Raw genomic sequence first — 21,907 nt, 5'->3', positions numbered from 1 at the left:
AAATAAAACATGGGGGTTGGTGCTGTGGTGTAGCAGGTAAAGCCGCTCCCTGCAATGCTGGCATCCCATATGGGGTCCCATTCGAGTTTCAGCTGCTCCACTTCTGATCCAGTGCCCTGCTCATGCACCTGTGAGATCAGCAGAGGATGGTGAAGTGCTTAGGCCCCGGAACCCAAGTGGAAGACCCAGAAGCTCCTAGCTCCTGATTCCAGCTCCAGCCCCAGCCATTGTGATCATCTGGGGAGTGAATCAGCAGATGGAAGATATCTCTCTCTAACTCTTTCAAATAAGTAAATAATTTATTTTTAAAATAAAACAGGGGCCGGCGCCGCGGCTCACTAGGCTAATCCTCCGCCTAGCGGCGCCGGCACACCAGGTTCTAGTCCCGGTCGGGGCGCCGGATTCTGTCCCGGTTGCCCCTCTTCCAGGCCAGCCCTCTGCTGTGGCCAGGGAGTGCAGTGGAGGATGGCCCAGGTGCTTGGGCCCTGCACCCCATGGGAGACCAGGAGAAGCACCTGGCTCCTGGCTCCTGCCATCGGATCAGCGCGGTGCGCCGGCCGCAGCGCACCGGCCGAGCCGGCCATTGGAGGGTGAACCAACGGCAAAGGAAGACCTTTCTCTTTGTCTCTCTCCCTCACTGTCCACTCTGCCTGTCAAAATAAATAAATAAATAAATAAAAATAAAACAGGATGTATCTGAGTCAGTGCTGTCTAGGAAATTTATTAAAATTCTTAAAACGTACTGCACTCATCTGTAAAATGAAGGCTATGAAAGTGCCTGCCTTGTGGAGCTGCTGTGCTGAGTAATTGAGGGAAAGCTCGTGAAAGAGCCGACCCAGAACCTGGCACATAAGATGCTCTCCAGCATGAGAGGCTCCTGCTGTTCTCCCATTTCTCAGTGTGCATTACCATTTTCTTTTTTTTTTTTTTTAAGATTTATTTATTTATTTATTTATTTTATTTTATTTTTTTGACAGGCAGAGTGGACAGTGAGAGAGAGAGAGAGAAAGGTCTTCCTTTTGCCGTTGGTTCACCCTCCAATGGCTGCCGCGGCCGGCGCGCTACGGCCGGCGCACCACGCTGATCCGAAGGCAGGAGCCAGGTGCTTTTCCTGGTCTCCCATGGGGTGCAGGGCCCAAGCACTTGGGCCATCCTCTACTGCACTCCCTGGCCACAGCAGAGAGCTGGCCTGGAAGAGGGGCAACCGGGACAGAATCCGGTGCCCCGACCGGGACTAGAATCCGGTGTGCCAGCGCCGCAAGGCGGAGGATTAGCCTAGTGAGCTACGGCGCCGGCCTGTATTACCATTTTCAGCATTTCCCAAAATTTACCTGAGACTCAGCAAAAGCTAGTTTGTCAAGCCCATTCACATATCGTTGCTTTGCCTCCATGACAGCTTGTCGCTTTTTAGTCAAAAGCTGTTGAAATGAGCCAATGAGTTCGAGGTAAGAAGTAGCAGTCACATAGTTATGTCGTCCCAACTCGTGCAGGAACCTAAAAGATGCAGGTGACACAGCTTACTATGAGTAACAGACTTCACAAAAGGTAAGTGCAACATAGCGGCAGCAACAAGTATTCCTAACAAAGGTTAAGCTTTAGGTAGAAAATGCTGAGAACCTGAAACACAACCTACAATTACACACATAACCACATCCTAATTTCTTGTCCACAAAATATCAACTTGTAATTGCCATATTTAAAACACACAAATCTATCAGGATGTCCATATAGGGTGAATTAAAGGAAGAAAGACAAGTCTTTTTTGTTTTTTAAACATGTTTCCAAGCTTGTGAGGGACCCAAGGACAGTGGGAAAGCCAGGCAAGTGCAGCAGGAAAGGGACTTGCAGATGGGATAACAAGTGTGAGTCATCACTCTTTGCACAAGTATGTCACACGGTGGCTGGAGGTGACACAGCCAGAAGTGCAAGACTATAATACATACACTCAGAGACAATGAAAGCAATCATGTTTTGTGGCAAGTTTGCAGACTACAACCCAGTACTAGGTGCCACTGGTTATGCCAATGTACAGCTGGGCTGGCTGGCTCTGGATAAGTAACATACCACGAGCACTTAGATATGTGCATCTCTGAGATGAACGAACGGATGTGAAATAGACACTATGCTGGTATCTGGAGCTCACCAGTGAGCCCCCTTCTGCAGGAACTTCCACCCAGTGGCTCTGTAGCATTGCTTCACCTAGGAAACCTGCCACGCTAAGGTAGCTTATCAGATCATGGTTGGGCACTGGACACAAACAAAGCTAATCACATCCTGGAATACATTTGGAATAGGGAGATAGAAACACCCCATTCGTTCGTCTCTGATTATAGCTGGAACTTCAAGAAGTAAATCTGAGAGCTGAGAGGCACAAGTCTCCTCTACAGATTCTGGGATGTGAGAAACTCAGAATGCAAAGAGCAAGGAGAAAGCAGAAGCGCAAGAGCAGCAGGGCTGAGAGCAGAGTGGCATTCCCAGGGTTCTGATGGTTTCTCACTCTGGCTTACATTCACTTCTGAGACCCAGCTGTACTCTTTCCCTTAAGCTTTGTGAGGCAATCCTATATCTTTATTATAAATCGTCCCAGTTATTAAACTAGATCAAGTAGCTTTTTTTTATTTGACAGGTAGAGTTATAGACAGAGAGTGAGAGAGAGAGACAAAGGGCTTCCTTCCATTGGTTCACTCCTCAAATGGTCGCCAAGGCGTTGTGCTGATCCTAAGCCAGGAGACAGGTGCTTCTTCCTGGTCTCTCATGTGGGCGCAGGGGCCCAAGCACCTGGGCCACAGCAGAGAGCTGGACCAGAAGATGAGCAACTGGGACTAGAACCTGCGCCAGTATGGGATGCCAGCGCCACAGGCGGAGGATTAACCAAGTGAGCCATGGCGCCGGCCCCAAGTAGTTTTCTATTATTTGCAGACTGATGATCTTAATAAATGGTCAGAAAGATTTAGAAGACAGAGAAATCACATTAACATTTTGGACTTTCACAGAAAGAGATATTTCAAAATATAAGGCCTAATTATCCTCTTAAAACAGACTAACCTTTCTGAAAGATTCATAATGGAGGTGTGAAAGTATTTGCAGACTGGCACGACCTCTCGCCGTTCAGCCTCCGTAAGCTCCAGAGTTTCTAAAAATTTCACCGCCACACGCTCAAGAGCATCCTCAGGCCATGGCTAGAAAAAGGAAAAAGAAAAATTTATGAACTATATATAAGGTGAGAAGTTCTGTTCCAATGGTCTCAGTTAGGTGACTTCCCTTGGGAGAAAAATTTGGGATTAACAAAATTCAAATTATCATGGGGATTAGAGAATTAGGAGGACTGGGTCCAAAACATGTATTACATCTTTCCATTTTATATGTTACAATGGTAAATAATGTTAACAATATAAAGCAAGGGTCAATGACATTTTATATAGTAAGACAATGATACGCTGCTTTTCCAACTCCACGTGGACATCTGGTAGATATCTCAAGTTTAGCATGACAGTGGCAGAAGCTGCTAGCTGCCCACCTATTATCTATTAGCCTCTTCTTCCCTGGGGATCCGATTTCATTTTAGAGAGCACTATGCCCAGCTAAGAGGCTACAATTCCGAGACTTCCTGACGATTTTGAATGACCAGGGACATAAAAGCAGTTGCTGGGTGTGGACTACAGGGGAGGCTGTTTGGAGGCTTGGAGACAATTGCTTCCATTCTCCTACTTCTCTGCAACACAGTTGGGAAAGTTGGAGCTCTGACAGCCTCCTCAGACCGTGAGTTGACTTTCAGGATAGAAATCACCCACTAAAGATAATAAAATCCTGGGATCCTGGTGACTTTGTTAAGCCACAAAAGCACCACTCTGCTTACCTTCAGATTTTTTTACTGCATTAGACAAAAAACCTTACAAGTTTACTTTGCACTTCTGTTACTGGGAGTCCAACGTAATTCCTTTTGGTTGTCTTCTCCACAATTTGCTGCTTACCCAGTCTTCTCTGTCCTGCCCAAACAGTTCCCTCTGCTTCCTGGCATCTCCAAGCACGCTCCGACCTCTGGGCCCTTGGACTGGCTGTTTCCTCTGACCAGCACCCTCCTCCCTCGGACCTCCATATGGTTCACCCCCTCCCATCCTTCACAGCTCTGATCAAAGGCCACCTGCAGAGGCTGCTCCTCCCAGGTCATCCTGGTGAAGCGCACTCCTTCCCTCCTTACTCTCTGCCTTAACATTTGTTAGTACCTGGGGTACTACACATTTCTTTACTGTTAGCCCATCCAACTAAGCTGTGAAATTCATGAAAACAAGGACTTTTCCCTCAGTCTTGTATCTTTAGTACCTAAAATAGCATTAATCAAAAATTATTTATTTAATGAAATTATTCATGTATTTTTAATAAATATGTGCCTGTGCTGCACAGCTACAGAAGGGTGATAGCTCAAACAAAATCAGCATTTCATCATCAAGGACAGAGTGGGTAGAAAACATCAGTTGGATCAGCACCTAGTAGAAGCTCCCACGTCACCCTAAGGTAACATGGCAAGGTATGATACTCCCTGGGCGATACAGTTTACTGTCTAGTCAGCCTTCATAAATCCATTTTCTAAATAGTCTTCTTAAATGTGTTTTTACCAACTTCCTGAAAGATCCACTCATGCTTGCATTACATCTTCAATTTTTAGTTCACTGCAGGAATCCATCAGGGTACCTTGTGTATCATCAATGACCCACGGCCATCTGCTACGCAAAGCGAGTAAACGTGTCAATGTTAATCTCTATGAAATATTTCATAGGAAAGAATCCCAGTGAAGCTTCCCTTATCCTCTGAGTTGTTCTGGTCCTCCCAGCAAGTCTATGCCCCACTCTGGAGACTAGAGATCCACCCAAGAAGTCAACACCTTCCTGACTATGTGATGCACCAGGGTTCCTTTCCTGAGTTTCACAGAGTGAGTTCCCAAATGATGCCACCAGCCCCTCTGACACATGCTCTCTGCCCACTGCTTGGCCATAAAATCTTCATTCTCCTCTGTTATAAACTTAATACTCCTTATTTATTTGCAGGTCTGGATTCCCTCTTGTAATTTCTGCAGCAGGTATAACTAACATGATAGAACTGAAAATCCCACAGTTATGATAAAGATAAACAGAAATAGAACTGCATTTACAAGATTTCACCAAAGTAGACTCATGGTTGGGCAGGTTTTGCCTGGTTTTGATTTTTGGCTGCTTAATGGAACCAGTCGCTGTTAAGTCATGGCTTGCATAAATCAGAATTGTCTCACATAGCTTTTACTGTTACATGAACACCGAAACATCCATTAGCTGAAACATATGTGGGATTCTTAAAGAATTGGTGTTTTGTTTGTTTGTTTGTTTGTTTGTTTTTGACAGGCAGAGTGGACAGTGAGAGAGAGAGACAGGGAGAAAAGTCTTCCTTTTCCATTGGTTCACGCCCCAATGGCCGCCAGGGCTGGTGCGCTGCGGCCGGCGCACTGCGCTGATCCGATGGCAGGAGCCAGGTGCTTCTCCTGGTCTCTCATGGGGTGCAGGGCCCAAGCACTTGGGCCATCCTCCACTGTCTTCCCGGGCCACATCAGAGAGCTGGACTGGAAGAGGAGTGACCGAGACAGAATCCGGTGCTCCTACCGGGACTAGAACCCGGTGTGCCGGCGCTGCATCAGAGGATTAGCCTATTGAGCCGCAGCGCCGGCCAGAATCGGTTTTTCAAACAGCAGTCAATAACAAATAGGCAAAAGAATTAAAACAAATTGGCGTCGGACCGCGGCTCACTAGGCTAATCCTCCACCTTGCGGCGCCGGCACACCGGGTTCTAGTCCCGGTCGGGGTGCCAGATTCTGTCCCGGTTGCCCCTCTTCCAGGCCAGCTCTCTGCTGTGGCCAGGGAGTACAGTGGAGGATGGCCCAAGTACTTGGGCCCTGCACCCCATGGGAGACCAGGATAAGTACCTGGCTCCTGCCATCGGATCAGCGCAGTGTGCCGGCCGCAGCGCGTCGGCCACGGCGGCCATTGGAGGGTGAACCATCGGCAAAGGAAGACCTTTCTCTCTGTCTCTCTCTCTCACTGTCCACTCTGCCTGTCAAAAAAAAAAATTGGCAGCAGAGATTGATTTTTAAAAGAAATTATCCAATACAATCCCATCAAGGTTGCATGTACCCATGCCATCTCACTAGTCCAAGTGATCAATTTCAGTTCACAACTGATCACACTGATAGGTCTAAGAGTCAAAGGGATCACACAAACAAGACTCTAGTGTCTGCTAATACTAAGTGATAGATTAAAAAAGGGAGAGAACGATCCAACATGGGAAGTGGGATACACAGCAGACTCATAGAAGGGCAGATGTCCTAAACAGCACTCTGCCCTCAGAATCAGCCCTTAAGGCATTTGGATCTGGCTGAAGAGCCCATGAGAGTATTTTAGGCATGGAAAGCCAAGACACTCTGGCAAAACAAAACAAAACAAAACAAAACAACAACAACCAACCAACCTAAATGAAAGATCTCTGTGAGTGAGATCCCAGTAGAAAGAACAGGCCATCAAAGAAGGAGCTACCTGTCTCTGAAAGGAAGTCGGTGAACTCAAAAGGCTTCCACAGCCTTAGCAACTCATGACTAGAGCCTAGGGAGATTACTGATGCCATAAACAAGAGTGTCAAATTGTTAAGTCAGCAACAGGAGTCCCTGTGTACTTACTCCTCATGTAGGATCTCTGTCCTTAATGTGTTGTCCAATGTGAATTAATGCTATAACTAGTACTGAAACAGTATTTTACACTTTATGCTCTATGTGGGTGCAAACTGATGAAATCTTTACTTAATATATACTAAATTGATCTTCTGTATATAAAGATAATTGAAAATGAAATCTTGATGTGAATGGAATGGGAGAGGGAGCAGGAGATGGGAGGGGTTTGGTGGGAGGGAAGTTACGGGGTGGAAAAAGCCATTGTAATCCATAAAATGTACTTTGGAAATGTATAGTTATTAAATAAAAGTTTAAAAAAAAAAGAAACTATCCAGGGTTAATGCATAGTCCACATTTTACTGGGCATAAAAAAAGGTACCAAGAGTGACTGTTCTCCAGAGAATAAACACTTATTGTGTGAGGGACACTTTGTCTTAAGGTTAAATAGGACACCGACCTTCATCACTTGGTATTGACATGAATAAGTTGCTGCATTGGCCTTTTTGTTTCTTGGTGTGCCTCACCAAAATCCATCCACACAGCCTCTAAGCATTTTGTTTTTTTCCTAAATATGGATGAGCTAAAAACATGTTCATGCTGCTGGTATCTTTGATATGAAAGCCAGTTGCTAGGCACACCTCACAAATCCCTTGTGACCTAGTATCTACCAAAGCCCCAGACCAACTCCTGTTGTTCTCATCATCAGTCGATTACACAAAACCATTTGGGGATCAGTCTTTCCCTCCCTCCCTCCCTCTTCCCTGCAACTCTTTCAAATAAATAAATAAATCTTTAAAAAAAAATTCTTGTCTGGTTCCAAATAAGGACTGCCTGGACCACTTTTTTTTTTTTTTTTTAATGCCTTCAGACTTGTAGTGAAACACTGGCTTTAAAAAAAAAGATATATTTGTTTTTAATTTGAAAAGCAGAGGCAGAGAGACAAAGAGAGAGAAAGAGAGAGAGAGAGTGAGAGAGAGCGAGAGAGAGCGAGAGCGAGCGAGCTTCCATCTGCTGGTTCACTACCCAAATGCCCTCAACAGCTGGAGCTGGGCTGATGCAAATCCAGGAGCTTCTTCCGGGTCTCCCACACGGGTGCAGGGGCCCAAGGACTTGGGCCATCCTCTACTGCTTTCCTAGGCCATAGCAGAGAGCTGGATAGGAAGTAGAGTAGCTGGGACTCAAACTGGCATCCATATGGGATACTTGCACTGCAGGCAGTGGCTTTACCTGCTACGCCATGGTGTTGGCCCTGATTTACTGTCTCTTAATGTTTTTTCCATCTGTTAGCCTTCAGCTCTCTTGGGCATCCATCCTGCTGACTGCAGATCTTGGGACTTGCATACCTGTATAATCATCTGAGATAACTACTCATAAACAATCTCTGTCTTTGTGTGTATTTACATACACAGGCATAGTTTTTTTTTGTTTGTTTTTGTTTTTGTTTTTGTTTTTTGTTGTTGTTTTTTTTTTTTTTTTTGACAGGCAGAGTGGACAGTGAGAGAGAGAGACAGAGAGAAAGGTCTTCCTTTGCCGTTGGTTCACCCTCCAATGGCTGCCACGGCTGGTGCGCTGCGGCCAGCGCACTGCGCTGATCCGAAGGCAGGAGCCAGGTGCTTCTCCTGGTCTCTCATGGGGTGCAGGGCCCAGGCACTTGGGCCATCCTCCACTGTCTTCCCTGGCCACAGCAGAGAGCTGGCCTGGAAGAGGGGCAACCGACCGGGACTAGAACCCGGTGTACCAGCGCCTCTAGGTGGAGGATTAGCCTATTGAGCCGTGGCACCGGCCAATAGCTTTTAATAATATTCATTTTCATTAACTTTTGAAGACTCCTGTATGTATGGATTTAAAAATTATTTGCACCAAAATAAACACATCTTTTAATTCCATCTTCTATAAACTTCTGGAACACCATCATACATCCCCTACTGATTCCTACTCTACTCCTCAATGTAACAAACTCATCTTCACACTTTAGAAACTCACTGGCTTCATATGGAAACCAATATTAGGCTCTTTTACGTAACTACAACTGCTGATCGCCTCTCCTGTCTTCCAGAGTGTGAGTACCTTGTGGGGATCATGTGATCAGTCGCTGGGGTGGAGCACTCTGCCTGTCATTGTGGTACATGATCAAGAAACACTTGCTTAAAGTCAATTAATGGAGCTTAAATAAAACACAGAATTCATACAGTTGCTCACCCTCCCACGTACCCACACACAAAATTGCAAACCTGAAACCAGTCAATGGTACAGCAATTGATGAGGGATGGGAACTGCCTCAGGCGATTTCGAAAGGCATCTCCAATGGGACTGAAGGCCACCACGATGTGGAGATTATCTTTGCAGCGATTCACAAAGAAAGCAAACAGAGCCAAGGGACCGAGTTCTTCGTGTTTATGGCCAGCCTGAGCTATGGGGCGCACACCCTGGGGAGAATCAGAAAATGAAAAGCTCTTTAAATAAAAACAGACAATCTGATCAGTGGATATTAGAACATAAAGAAGTCTTATTACTCTCAGTATACATCTTTAAATTTTTATTTTTTGTCATTACCTTGGCTTTGATATAGTTTACACTAAAAAACTTCTCCTAACCTCATTCTATAATTTACAATAAATTCTATAATTTAAAAACAAGTATCTTGGCTGGTGCCACAGCTCACTAGGCTAATCCTCTGCCTTGTGGCGCCGGCACACCGGGTTCTAGTCCCGGTCGGGGCGCCAGATTCTGTCCCAGTTGCCCCTCTTCCAGGCCAGCTCTCTGCTGTGGCCCAGGGGGCAGTGGAGGATGGCCCAAGTGCTTGGGCCCTGCACCCCATGGGAGACCAGGAGAAGCACCTGGCTCCTGCCATCAGATCAGCACGGTGTGCCAGCCACAGCGCGCCGGCCGTGGCGGCCATTGGAGGGTGAACCAATGGCAAAGGAAGACCTTTCTCTCTGTCTCTCTCTCTCACTGTCCACTCTGCCTGTCAAAAAAAAAAAAAAAAAAAAAAAACAGGGAAAAAAAACCCACAAGTATCTGTTAGGAATTCACCTTATAATCGCTAAAGTTCACCCACATATATGTATAGGACTATAATTCAACCTTGTTTTTAACAGAAAAAAATGCAGACAACAAAAGTGTCCATCAGTACGAAATCAGTTAAAAACATGAAAAATGCCCATATGGTAATTGTAGGTAATTGTTAAAAGTAACAGGGTGGCCGGCGCCGCGGCTCAGTAGGCTAATCCTCCGCCTAGCGGCGCCGGCACACCGGGTTCTAGTCCCGGTCGGGGCGCCGGATTCTGTCCCGGTTGCCCCTCTTCCAGGCCAGCCCTCTGCTGTGGCCAGGGAGTGCAGTGGAGGATGGCCCAGGTGCTTGGGCCCTGCACCCCATGGCAGACCAGGAAAAGCACCTGGCTCCTGGCTCCTGCCATCGGATCAGCGCGGTGCGCCGGCCGCAGCGCGCCGGCCGCGGCGGCCATTGGAGGGTGAACCAACGGCAAAGGAAGACCTTTCTCTCTGTCTCTCTCTCACTGTCCACTCTGCCTGTCAAAAAAAAAAAAAAAAAAAAAAAAGTAACAGGGTATATCTATGTATATGCTGTGGGAAGACTAGCAAGATAAAACAAATAAAAGACAACCAGTTGTGCAATGGGAGGTATAGTAAAATCCTCTTTGTTAAATTTTTAAAAAGTATGACTGTAAAATATGTAAATACAAAACAGAAATGGTGACACAATGGAACTTCAGTAGGAAAACGATGAGAAGGCAGACAATAGCTAAAGTGAGCAGGAAAGCCCGGCAAAGGTTACGAAGTCCCAGTCTCCAAGGTGATGGCTCCCTGCATGGGAACATGGAGGATGAAAGACTCCCAGGACCTGGGAGAACCGTCATTCTCCAGCCGCCTTGGCCAACACCCTGACCCCTCCCAGGTGGAAGCAAAGAACTTGTGGGGTGCACGCTTGTCCCTTTTCTCCTTCCCTACTCAGAGCACACACCAGTAACGTGCCACTTACTGAGGGCTTTCCGAGCGTCCGACACTAAGTAAGTGCTTGGTTTTGTCGAGCCTCAGGCCCCACAATGAGCCTGTGCAGGAGGAACTGATTATCTGTGCTCCCACTCCACAGAGGAGGAAGGCAGAGCCCCTGAACTATCAGCGTTGACTCCATTGCACCCTAGATGCTATCAGTGGAGGCTGGGAAGGAAGTAGCCAGATGTCTGATACATTCTGTGGGTACAAGGAGTTAGGGGAAAAGAGGCAAACTTCCAAGCACAGATCTTAGCTAGGAAAGTTGTAGGAATTGGGGGTCCAAGTGTGGGATGTCTGACAGCAGCAGGCACTTGAACAATTGCATTTTTGTGAGTTAAATCACAAAGCACAGAGTTTCAGATTTATCAGAACTTTAAGACAGACGTTTAATTAAGACTTTTGAAAAATGTGCTCAATCACTTCTCAGTCTTTTGGCTAAGATCAAGTGTGAAAAATGTGTTCGGGGCTGGCACTGTGACGTAGCAGGTAAAGCCACCGCCTGTGGTGCTGACACCCAATATGGGTGCTGGTTTGAGTCCTGGCTGCTCTGATTCCATCCAGCTCCCTGCTAAGACCTGGGAAAGCAGTAGAAGATGGCCCAAGTCCTTGGGCCCCTGCACCCGTGTGGGAACCTGGAAGAAGCTCCTGGTTCCTGGCTTCAGATCTGTGCAGCTCCAGCCATTGCAGCCAACTGGGGAGTAAACCAGCAGATGGAAGACCTCTCTTTCTCTCTCTGCCTCTCCTTCTCTGTCTGTAACTCTTTCAAATAAATAAATAAATCTTAAAAAAAAGAAACAGAAAAATGTGCTAACCATTTGTAAGCATAAAGACAAACCAAGTAGTGTGAAAGTCACATTATCAATGCAACCATAAGAGATAATTTTAAAATCTCCAATCACTCATAAAACATGCTAAATAACACCAAACAAGTAAAAGCAAATGCTTCTACAAAATAAAAATTCTGTCTCATAAGTATTGTAGAAGCAATTTTAAATCTACCTAAAAAATGATATATTAAGCCTATATACTGTAAACTTTTACTGAGCAAAGTCATTTGTACAAGATTTACTTGTCCCCGCGCTGAGAGCAGTACTCCCCGAGAGCACTTACCTCCATCACTTCTTGCTTCTCATCTGCTGCAAAAATGTTAGGTACTTCTCCGGTATTGAGCACACTGTCAATATCCTCAAGAAAAGCTTCCTCTTTGATCTGAGTGTCGGTGATGAGAAAGACTGTCTTCTGGCCCTTCATGCCCACATTCTTTAACAGACCCTGAGAACGAAAACATACCTCTGAGCAGAACGTAGCAGACCTGTGCTGGTGGTGTTTTCCTTCCCTGTCCTCTTATTTTAATAAGAACACCTTGCTTTTAGTGCAGTGCTTCCTTCCACTTCTGGTGGGGTTGGCAGACAAGGTCTCCATCTCCCTCACTTGCTAGCTGGGAGACGCACACTGGTCAGAATGCCCACAATGGCCCACACATCATCACTGACTTAGGGGAAGGTATGTGATTTAAGCAGGACCCTGTCACTGCCTTGCTTCAGGGACTGAGGTAGACATAGAAACACAGATTTCTTACCATTCTGAGATGCAAGATGTAAAGGCCAGTAATTTTTTTTCTGTATTTTTAAAATATTTTTTCAACTTTTATTTAATAAATATAAATTTCCAAAGTACAACTTTTGAATTATAGCGGCTTTTCCCCCTATAACCTCCCTCCCACCCGCAACCATCCCATCTCTCACTCCTTCTCCCATCCCATTCTTCATCAAGATTCATTTTCAATTACCTTTATATACAGAAGATCAACTTAGTATATACTACGCAAAGATTTCAACAGACTGCACCCACACAGACACACAAAGTATAGAGTACTGTTTGAGTAGTAGTTTTACCGTTAATTTGCATAGTACAACATGTTAAGGACAGAGGTCCTACATGGGGAGCAAGTGCACAGTGACTCCTGTTGTTGATTTAACAATTGGCACTCTTATTTATGACGTCAGTAATCACCTGACGCTCTTGTCATGAGCTGCCAAGGTTTTGGAAGAGGTGTATAAATTTACAGCTAGACCAAATTTATTCAGAGAAAATAAATTCATAGCGGTGGGTGACCAACTGCCCGCATGCACGTGATGGAACATGAGGCCCCAACCCCCAGGGGCTGGGCCTTTTTATATTTTAGGAGGGCTAGGGATGGGGGGGGGTAGGTGGCAGCAGGCGGAAGGGAATTCCTAGAACTGATCTTCCAGGTAGCTGTGTGAGACCCAAATGAAATTCAAGGGCAAGGAATGCATTCCAATGTTTCTCTATCTTTTTGTTAATTAGCAAGAATGGCTGAGGCTTGTGTCTTTGCTCCATTAGACATAATCTGAACCCCTAAATCCAGCCATGTCAAAGGTCTATCTCTAGACACTATGGTTTTGTAACTCTTTAGCTTAAACTAACTTAAGCAGATTTTTTTTTTTCAACTGCTGTGGGGAGCAACTCGGACTAGACTAAGTTACTGGAATTAAGACTTATTCTATGCATCTGCTCTCCCACAATATGGCGCTGGGAGAGGAGTAAACAACTTTTACACAGCTGCCTCCAGTTCGACCAATAACCTGCAGAAGCTGATCCTGCTCCTGATTGGAGGAGTGCAGCGTACTCGGCGTGTGGGTAGCAGAGTTGGGATTGGTGGAAGAGGACTATAAAGGAGGAGAGAGACAACATGCACCAGGAACATCTAAGGAGAACATCCGGATAACATCTGAGCAGCCCCCGAGAGAGCCGGCTGGCGGTGTGCCGCTCCCCCGCGGAAGTGGGGATAGTGGCAGGGGGAGCCCCCTTCCACGGAGGTGGATGGATGGCAGCCAACCCGGGAAGAACCAGCAGCAAACCCGGGAAGGGCCGAGCAGACGAAAGAACAGTGCAGGGTCCTGTGTCGTTCCTCCGCGAATGGGGGAGCGACAAACTGTAACCAAAATTCTCAATTAATTTACAGATATATAGACTCAGTAATATACAGGAGCTGACTTGTATAGGTTTCTTAAAACCAATTGTTAGGGGGTTGGTGCTGTGGTGCAGTGGCTTAACGCCCTGGCCTAAAGTGCTGGCATCCTATATGGGTGCCAGTTAGAGACCCAGCTGCTCCACTTCCAATCCAGCTCTCTGCTATGGCCTAGGAAAGCAGTAGAAGATGGCTCAAGTCCTTGGGCCCCTGCACCCACATGGGAGACCCAGAAGAAGCTCCTGGCTCCTGGCTTTGGGTCGGCGCAGCTCTAGCCATTGCGGCCAATTAGGGAGTGAACCGTCAGATGGAAGACCTCTCTCTCTCTCTCTCTCTGCCTCTCCTCTGTGTAACCCTGACTTTCAAATAAATAAATGAATCTTTAAAAAAAGTCGTTAAATTTTCAGGAACTTGCGAGCAGGTTGTTAAACACAGCCAGAATTAAAAATGAAATTATGCCGGCGCCGCGGCTCGCTAGGCTAATCCTCCGCCTTGCAGCGCCGGCACACTGGGTTCTAGTCCCAGTCAGGGCACCGGATTCTGTCCCGGTTGCCCCTCTTCCAGGCCAGCTCTCTGCTGTGGCCAGGGAGTGCAGTGGAGGATGGCCCAAGTGCTTGGGCCCTGCACCCCATGGGAGACCAGGACGAAGTACCTGGCTCCTGGCTTCGGATTGGCGCAGTGCACCAGCCATGGCGGCCATATGAGGGTGAACCAATGGAAGGAAGACCTTTCTCTCTCTCTCTCTCTCTCTAACTTTGCCTGTCAAAAAAAATTGCTAATTACACTCCAGACATGTTACAAAGACTGTTACATACATTATATAAACTTACCGTATCTATCAACTAAGTGAGTGCTATTATCGAAATTTTACAAATGCACAATTTGGGAAGTGATATTAGCAAGATGATACACCAAATTAGGAAGACACCAAATTAGTAACAAAGTTTCCTTTGTGAGAACTCTAGGAACTAGCTAAGGCTGCAGTCCCCAGGAGAGAGCATAAAGAATTTAATCGGTTGTATTGAGAAGGGTTAAGGAGTATTTAACATTTTTCTCAACTCAGCCTCTCCCCTAAATTGTGAGTGTGTTGAGATTGGGAGAATACGACCCAAATTCTGGATCCTCCCCCAGGGTACGGGCAGAGATGAACTTGAGTTCAACATTCTAACTTGTCTGCAGGCTGTCTCATCTGGCTTGGAGGGCACACAAAACAAAGGGCATAATTTGAATACCAGGTTCGAAGCCACCGAAAACGAGGCGACAGGCAGGCACCAGGGGGAGCAAGAGACTAAGGGCACACGCATACAACAGAAACAGAAACTAAAATGTCCTGCGAATAAACCAAGAAAGTTAAGACAGTTAATATACATGAAAGAATAACAGTGCATAACAACCCCAAAGATGACACATCTCTACGAACAGTCCGAGATACTGGCGCTGCAGGATGAACCGAAGGGTTAAGGCGCCTGATGCCGATGCTCACTGGAAAATGATATGAGAGTCCCAGAAGTTCTAGGTCAGATTGACTGGTTTGACTCTTTCCTGCAATACAGTCTGCTGTCAATACCAGGAGAGGTAGGTTTTTCCAAATGCCCAAATACCAACAAAAAATCAAAGGGCAAGCAAAATCAAAAACAAGCAAAACAAAACAACAACAACAAAAACCACACAAATAAACAAACACAGGGAAAAAGTCCAATCAAAGGAGCAAAATAAAGTTTTAGAAATTAACCACAGGGGCCAGCGCTGTGGCATAATGGGTGAAGCCACCGCCTGCAGTGCCAGCAACTCATATGGGTGCTGGTTCAAGTCCCGGCTGCTCTACTTCCAATCCAGCTCTCTCCTAGGGCCTGGGAAAACAGTAGAAGATGACTCAAGTCCTTGGGCCCCTGCGCCTATGTGGGAGACCCGGAAGAAGCTCCTGGCTTCAGACTGGCACAGCTCCAGCCATTGTGGCCAATTGGAGAGCGAAGCAGTGGATGGAAGACCTCTCTCTATCTCTCTTTCTGCCTCTCCTTCTTTTTCTGTGTAACTCTGACTTCCAAATAAATAAATAAATAAATCTATTTTTTAAAAAAGAAATTAACCATAAAGAAACACAGATCTATGGGCTGCCTGACACAGAATTTTTAAATAACTACCTTAAAGATGCCCAGTGAGCTAAGGGGGGAGTCCAGTCTGTTATATACAGGTAGATATTCATGAGCAAAAGGATAGCATCAACAAATAGATAAAAAAGTATAAAATGTAATTACATAGAAATTCTGGAGCTGAAAACATAGTAACTGAAAATTAAGTAGAAATTCTACAGCTGAAAGTTCCTTAGAGTGGTTTACCATTAGACATGATTAGAAAGAATAGATTCAGCATTTAAAAATGAGTCACTTGAACATTTGAAATCACTGAGACAGAAGAGCAAAAATAAAAACAGTGAAGAAGGGGCCAGCACCATGGTGTAGCTGGTAAAGCCGCCTGCAATGCCGGCATCCATATGGGCACCGGTTTGGGTCCTGGCTGCTCCACTTCCAATCCAGCCCTCTGTGATGGCCTTGAAAAGTAGTAGAAGATGGCCCAAGTCCTTAGGCCCCTGCATCCACTTAGGAGACCTGGAAGAAACTCCTGGCTCCTAGCTTCAGATCGGTGCAGCTCTGGCCATTGTAGCCATCTGTGTGTGTGTGTGTGTGTGTGCCTCCTCTGTGTAACTCTGACTTTCAAAATAAATAAATCTTTAAAATAAAAAAAGAAACGAAGAAAACTTAAGATAGCCTAAAGCACTCATGGAATGCCATCAAGTGAACCAATATATACATTGGAGGACATCAAGGATGAGAACAGAAAGAAGGGGCAGAAAATTTATTTGAAGTCACAATGGTCAAAAAAGCTCCCTAAATCAGAGGAAAGAAATGGGCATTAAAATCCTAAGAAGTGGCCAGCACCATGGCTCACTTGGCTAATCCTCCGCCTGTGGCGCCGGCAACCCAGGTTCTAGTCCCAGTTGGAACGCCAGGTACTAGTCCTGGTTGCTCCTCTTCCAGTCCAGCTCTCTGCTGTGGCCCGGGAGAGCAGCAGAGGATGGCCCAAATGCTTGGGTCCCTGCACCCGCATGGGAGACCAGGAAGAAGCACCTGGCTCCTGGCTTCGGATCTGCGCAGCACCGGCCGTAGCAGCCATTAGGGGAGTAAACCAACGGAAGGAAGACCTTTCTCTTGGTCTCTCTCACTGTCTATAACTCTCTCTCCGTCTCTCTTTCTAACTCTGCCTGGCAAAGAAAAAAAAAATTCTAAGAATCTCAGTGAATTCCAATTAGAATAAACTACAGACAAATACTGAGATGCACTGCAACCAAACTATTAAGTCAAAGACATACAGAGAATCTAGAAAGCAGTAAGAGAAAAGCAATTTGTCCTATACTATGGAGCTCTCGTAAGATTGTTAGTGAACTTTTCAACAGAAACCTACAGACCAGAGGAGAGTAGGGTAATGTATTCAAAGTCCTGGGAGCTAAAGCAGTCAGTTAAGAATCTTGTACCTGATAATTGAAAATGAAACGTGATGAAGGGCGGGATGGGAGAGGGAGTGGGTGAGGGGAGGGCCTCGGGGGGGGGGGGAGCCACAACAATACAAAAGTTGCATTTTATATTCTACTTAAAACTATTGGTTGAACTCTGTAATTAATACACAATTACTCTTAGGTGTTTAATTAATGCTATAACTAGTACTCAAATAGTATTTTACACTTTGTGTTTCTGTGTGGGAGCAAAATGTGGGAATCTTAACTTAATATATGCTAAATTGATCTTCTGTATATAAAGATAATTGAAAATTAATCTTGATGTGAAGGGGAAGGGGAGAGGGAGTGGGAGAGGGGAGCGTTGTGGGTGGGAGGGAAGTACGGCGGGGGAGGAAGCTATTGTAATCCATAAGCTGTACTTTGGAAATTTATGCTCATTAAATAAAAAAATTAAAAAAAAGAATATATAAAAAAAGAATCTTGTACCTGAAAAAACTGCCCTTCAAAAATAAATGAGGAATTGAGGATTTTCCAGAAAAACCCTAAGATCATTCATTATCACTAGATCTGCCCTGATAGTGTAGCTAAAGGGTGAGTTATAGACCAGATGGATCTAACAGACATTTACAAAACATTTTATCCAACAGTGGCCAAATACACATTTTTTGAAGTATATTTAACATTTTGTAGGACAAACCAAACATCAAGCCATAGAACAAGTCTAAACAATTAAAAAAATCAAAATCATTTAATCTATCTCTCATGACTACAATGGAATAAAACAGAAATCAACAACCCAGGGCCAGCGCTGTGGCACAGCATCCTATATGGGCAGCAGTTTAAGTCCTAGCTGATCCTCTCCTGATCCAGCTCTCAGATTATGGCCTGGGAGGGCAGTGGAAGATGGCCCAGGTGCTTGGGCCCCTGCATCCGCATGGGGTACCCAGAGGAAGATCCTGGCTCTTGGCTTCAGATTGGCTCAGCTTCAGCCGTTGGGGAGTGAACCAGCAAAGGGCACCTTTTTCTCTGTTTTTCCCTCTGTCTGCAGTTCTACCTCTCAAATAAATGAATATAATCTTTTAAAAAAATTTTTTTAAAAAAGAAATCAACACCCTGCACCCATGGGAGACCAGGAGAAGCACCTGGCTCCTGCCTTCGGATTGGCGTGGTGCGCCGGCCGCAGTGCGCTGGCCGTGGCGGCCATTGGAGGGTGAACCAATGGCAAAGGAAGACCTTTCTCTCTCTGTCTCTCTCTCTCACTGTCCACTCTGCCTGTCAAAAAAAAAAAAAAAAGAAAGAAAGAAAGAAAGAAAAAAAAAGAAATCAACAACCAAAGATAAGTTATGAGTTACACAAACACATGCAGACTGCACAATACATCTTTGAATGAACAATGGGTTGGGGCCTGCGCTGTGGTGCAGTGGGTTAAGCTGCCACCAGCAGTGCCAGTATCCCATATAAGCACAGATTTGAGTCCCAAATGCTCCACTTCTGATTCAGCTCCCTGCTAATGCACCTGGGAAAGCAGCAGAAGATGACCCAAGTCTTTGGACCCCTGCACCCATGTGGGAGACTCAGAGGAAGCTCCTAGCACCTGGCTTTGGTCTGGCCCAGCCCCAGCCATTGCAGCCATATGGGGATTGAACCAGTGGATGGAAGCCCTCTCTCTGTCTCTCCTTATCTAACTCTGCCTTTCAAATAAATAAATAAATCTTAAAAATAATAATAAAAAAATAGGTCACTGAGAATATAAAAAATGAAACTTAAATTTTTTTTAACAAATGATAACACAACATATCAAAGTTTACATAATCAAAATTTATGGAATACAGCAAAAGCAGTACTAAGAGAGAAGTTTATAGCAATAAGCACCTATGTAAAAATTAAATATCAACTAAAAATAGCCTAACAATATATCCCAAACCTCTAGAAAATCAGGGAAAAGCCAAACCCAAATTTAGTAGAGGCAAAGAAGTAACAAACATCAGAGCAGAAATAAATGAGATAGAAGTGAAAGTAAATATGTAAGATCAATCAAATGCAAAGTTTGGGTTTTGAAAAGATAAACAAAATTGATAAATCTTTATCTAGACTAATGAAGAAAATAAGAGCAAAGATTGAAATAAGTAAAATCGAAGATGAAAAAGGGGATACTACAACTAGTACTACAGAAACAAAGAAAAAGTATGGATTATTATAAACAACAATGTCCCTACAAACTGGAAACTCTAGAAGGAATGGACAAACTCTGGACACATTTAACTTACTGAAACTGAACCGTGAAGACAAAAATCTCTGAACAGAATAGTAAGTAGTCATGAAATTGAATACATTAAAAAAATCTCTTGAAGAAAAACCCCGGGGCTGGCACTATGGCATAGCAGGTACAGCCTGCAGTGCTGGCATCCCATCTGGGCGCCTGTTCAAGTCCCAGATGCTCCACTTCCTACCTAACTCTCTGCTATGGCCTGGGAAAGCAGTACAAGATGGCTCAAGTCCCTGGGCCCCTGCACCCATGTGGGAGACCCAGAAGAAGCTCCTGGCTCTTAGCTTCGGATTGGCACAGATCCAGCCATTGTGGCCATCTGGGGAGTGAACCAGCGAATGGAAGACTGACTTTTTCTCTCTCTCTCTCTCTCCCCCTCCCTGTAACTCTGCCTTTCAAATAAATAAATAAGTCTTAAAAAAATATAACTGTGATACATAAATTTACTTATAATTCTAAAAGATAAAAGCATACACACAAAAAAAACGATAAATCTATGGTAATGGGTATGTAAATATAAACATGAAATTTGTGATATCAATAGCTATGAGGGGTAGAATTTTTGAATGCAATTGAAGTTGTTACTAATTCAGAAGAGATTACTGTAACATTAAATTATTTATGTAACAGCAGTGGTGACTGCCAAGATGATACATGATAAACACAAAATGAGAAGGGAATCGAAGCATATAGCTACCCAATAAATCAACAAAGCACAAAAAAAAGGCAGTAAGAGAAACTATGAGGAATAAAAAAAGGCACAAAACACACCAAAACAAAAATTAAAATGGCAATAATAAATCCTTCTTGATCTATCAGTAATTACTTCAAAAGTAGATGAATTAAACTCCCCATTCAAGATATGGAATACTGAAATGATTTTTAAAAAACTGAATTTAACAATATGCCGTCTACAAGAAACTCACTTAGATCTAAGGATACATTTAGACTGAAAGAGTACAGATGGAAAAAGATATTCCATGCAAATAGTAACTAAAGAGACATGACTATACTGCTTTCAGACAAAATAGGCTTTAAGTAAAAAATGGTCACAAACATGGAAGGACAGCATAGATTAGCACAAAGGTCAATTCACCATGAAGATACAGCAGTAAGTATTTATGCTGCAGCCCTTAGACCACCTAAAACAAATGAAGCAAGCTTTACACAATCAAGGGGAGAAGTAGATAGCTACACAGCATTAGTAAAGACTTTAACACACCACTTTTAAGAGGGGACAGGACACCATGCAGATGAGCAATCAGGAACCAGAAGACTTGAACACCACCACAGACCAACTGCATCTAAAAGGTATTTATGCAACACTTCATTCAACAACAGCCAAACAGACTGCACATGAAACATTCCCTATGACAGATCACGTGTTAGATCAGAAGACAAGTCAACCAATTTAAAAACACTGAAATTATAGCAAGTATCTTTTCCAACCACAACAGAACAAAACTAAAAATAAATCTGAGATGGAAAATTGGAAAATCCACTAATCTATGGGAACTGAACAACATGCTTTTAAATAACCTGGAGGACAAAGAAGAAATCACAAGGGAAATTACAAAATATCATCAGAGAAATGAAAACAGAAGTAAAACATACCAAAATATACGCGATACAGCAAAAGCTGTGCTAAGAAACAAGTTTACAGCTGTAATCAATGAGATTTAAAAAAGAAAAAAAAATTCAAACCAACAACCTAACTTTATTTTTTTTTTCTTTCTCTGTCTTACTTTCTTTTTTTTTTTTTATCTTTTATTTAATGAATATAAATTTCCAAAGTACGTCTCATGGGTTACAATGGCTTTCCCCCCCATACCGTCCCTCCCACCCACCACCCTCCCCTTTCCCACTCCCTCTCCCCTTCCATTCACATCAAGATTCATTTTCGATTATCTTAGTATACAGAAGATCAGCTTAGTATACCTTAAGTAAGGATTTCAACAGTTTGTTCCCACACAGAAACATAAAGTGAAAAATAATAGATGATTTTTTTTTTAAATGATGATGAAATCAGATCAGACCTATTGTCATGTTTAATCCCAGTGAGAGTCAAGTTGGGAATTGATAGTTTCTTTCTTTTTTTTTTTTTTTTTTTTTAACAGAAGATCAGTTTAGTGTACATTAAGTAAAGATTTCAACAGTTTGCACCCCCATAGAAACACAAAGTGAAATATACTGTTTGAGTACTCGTTATAGCATTAAGCCTCAGTGTACAGCACATTAAGGACAGAGATCCTACATGAGGAGTAAGTGCACAGTGACTCCTGTTGTTGACTTTACAAATTGACACTCCTGTTTATGGCATCAGTAATCTCCCTATGCACCAGTCATGAGTTTCCAAGGCTATGGAAGCCCCTTGAGTTCTCCGACTCTTATCTTGTTTAGACAAGGTCATAGTCAAAGTGGAGGTTCTCTCCTCCCTTCAGA

At 44.2% G+C, this 21,907-nt stretch overlaps 1 protein-coding gene across 1 annotated transcript in view; it reads right to left on the bottom strand.

Annotated features, from left to right (window-relative positions):
* Positions 1 to 21,907, bottom strand: part of DNAH12 (dynein axonemal heavy chain 12) — a 198,613-nt gene that overhangs the window by 72,320 nt on the left and 104,386 nt on the right. Inside the window, exons 44-47 of the mRNA XM_051852268.2 lie at positions 11,807 to 11,968; positions 8,917 to 9,111; positions 3,046 to 3,179; positions 1,332 to 1,494 (exon numbers count right to left, since the gene is read on the bottom strand). Coding sequence (XP_051708228.2) covers positions 1,332 to 1,494; positions 3,046 to 3,179; positions 8,917 to 9,111; positions 11,807 to 11,968 — 654 coding nt within the window. The remainder of the gene's footprint in view (positions 1 to 1,331; positions 1,495 to 3,045; positions 3,180 to 8,916; positions 9,112 to 11,806; positions 11,969 to 21,907) is intronic.

Source organism: Oryctolagus cuniculus, chromosome 10 (assembly GCF_964237555.1).
Source record: "Oryctolagus cuniculus chromosome 10, mOryCun1.1, whole genome shotgun sequence".
Classification (NCBI taxonomy): Eukaryota; Metazoa; Chordata; class Mammalia; order Lagomorpha; family Leporidae; genus Oryctolagus; species Oryctolagus cuniculus.
The sequence above is the reverse complement of the archived record's forward strand: the minus strand, read 5'-3'. Positions and strand labels throughout refer to the sequence as shown.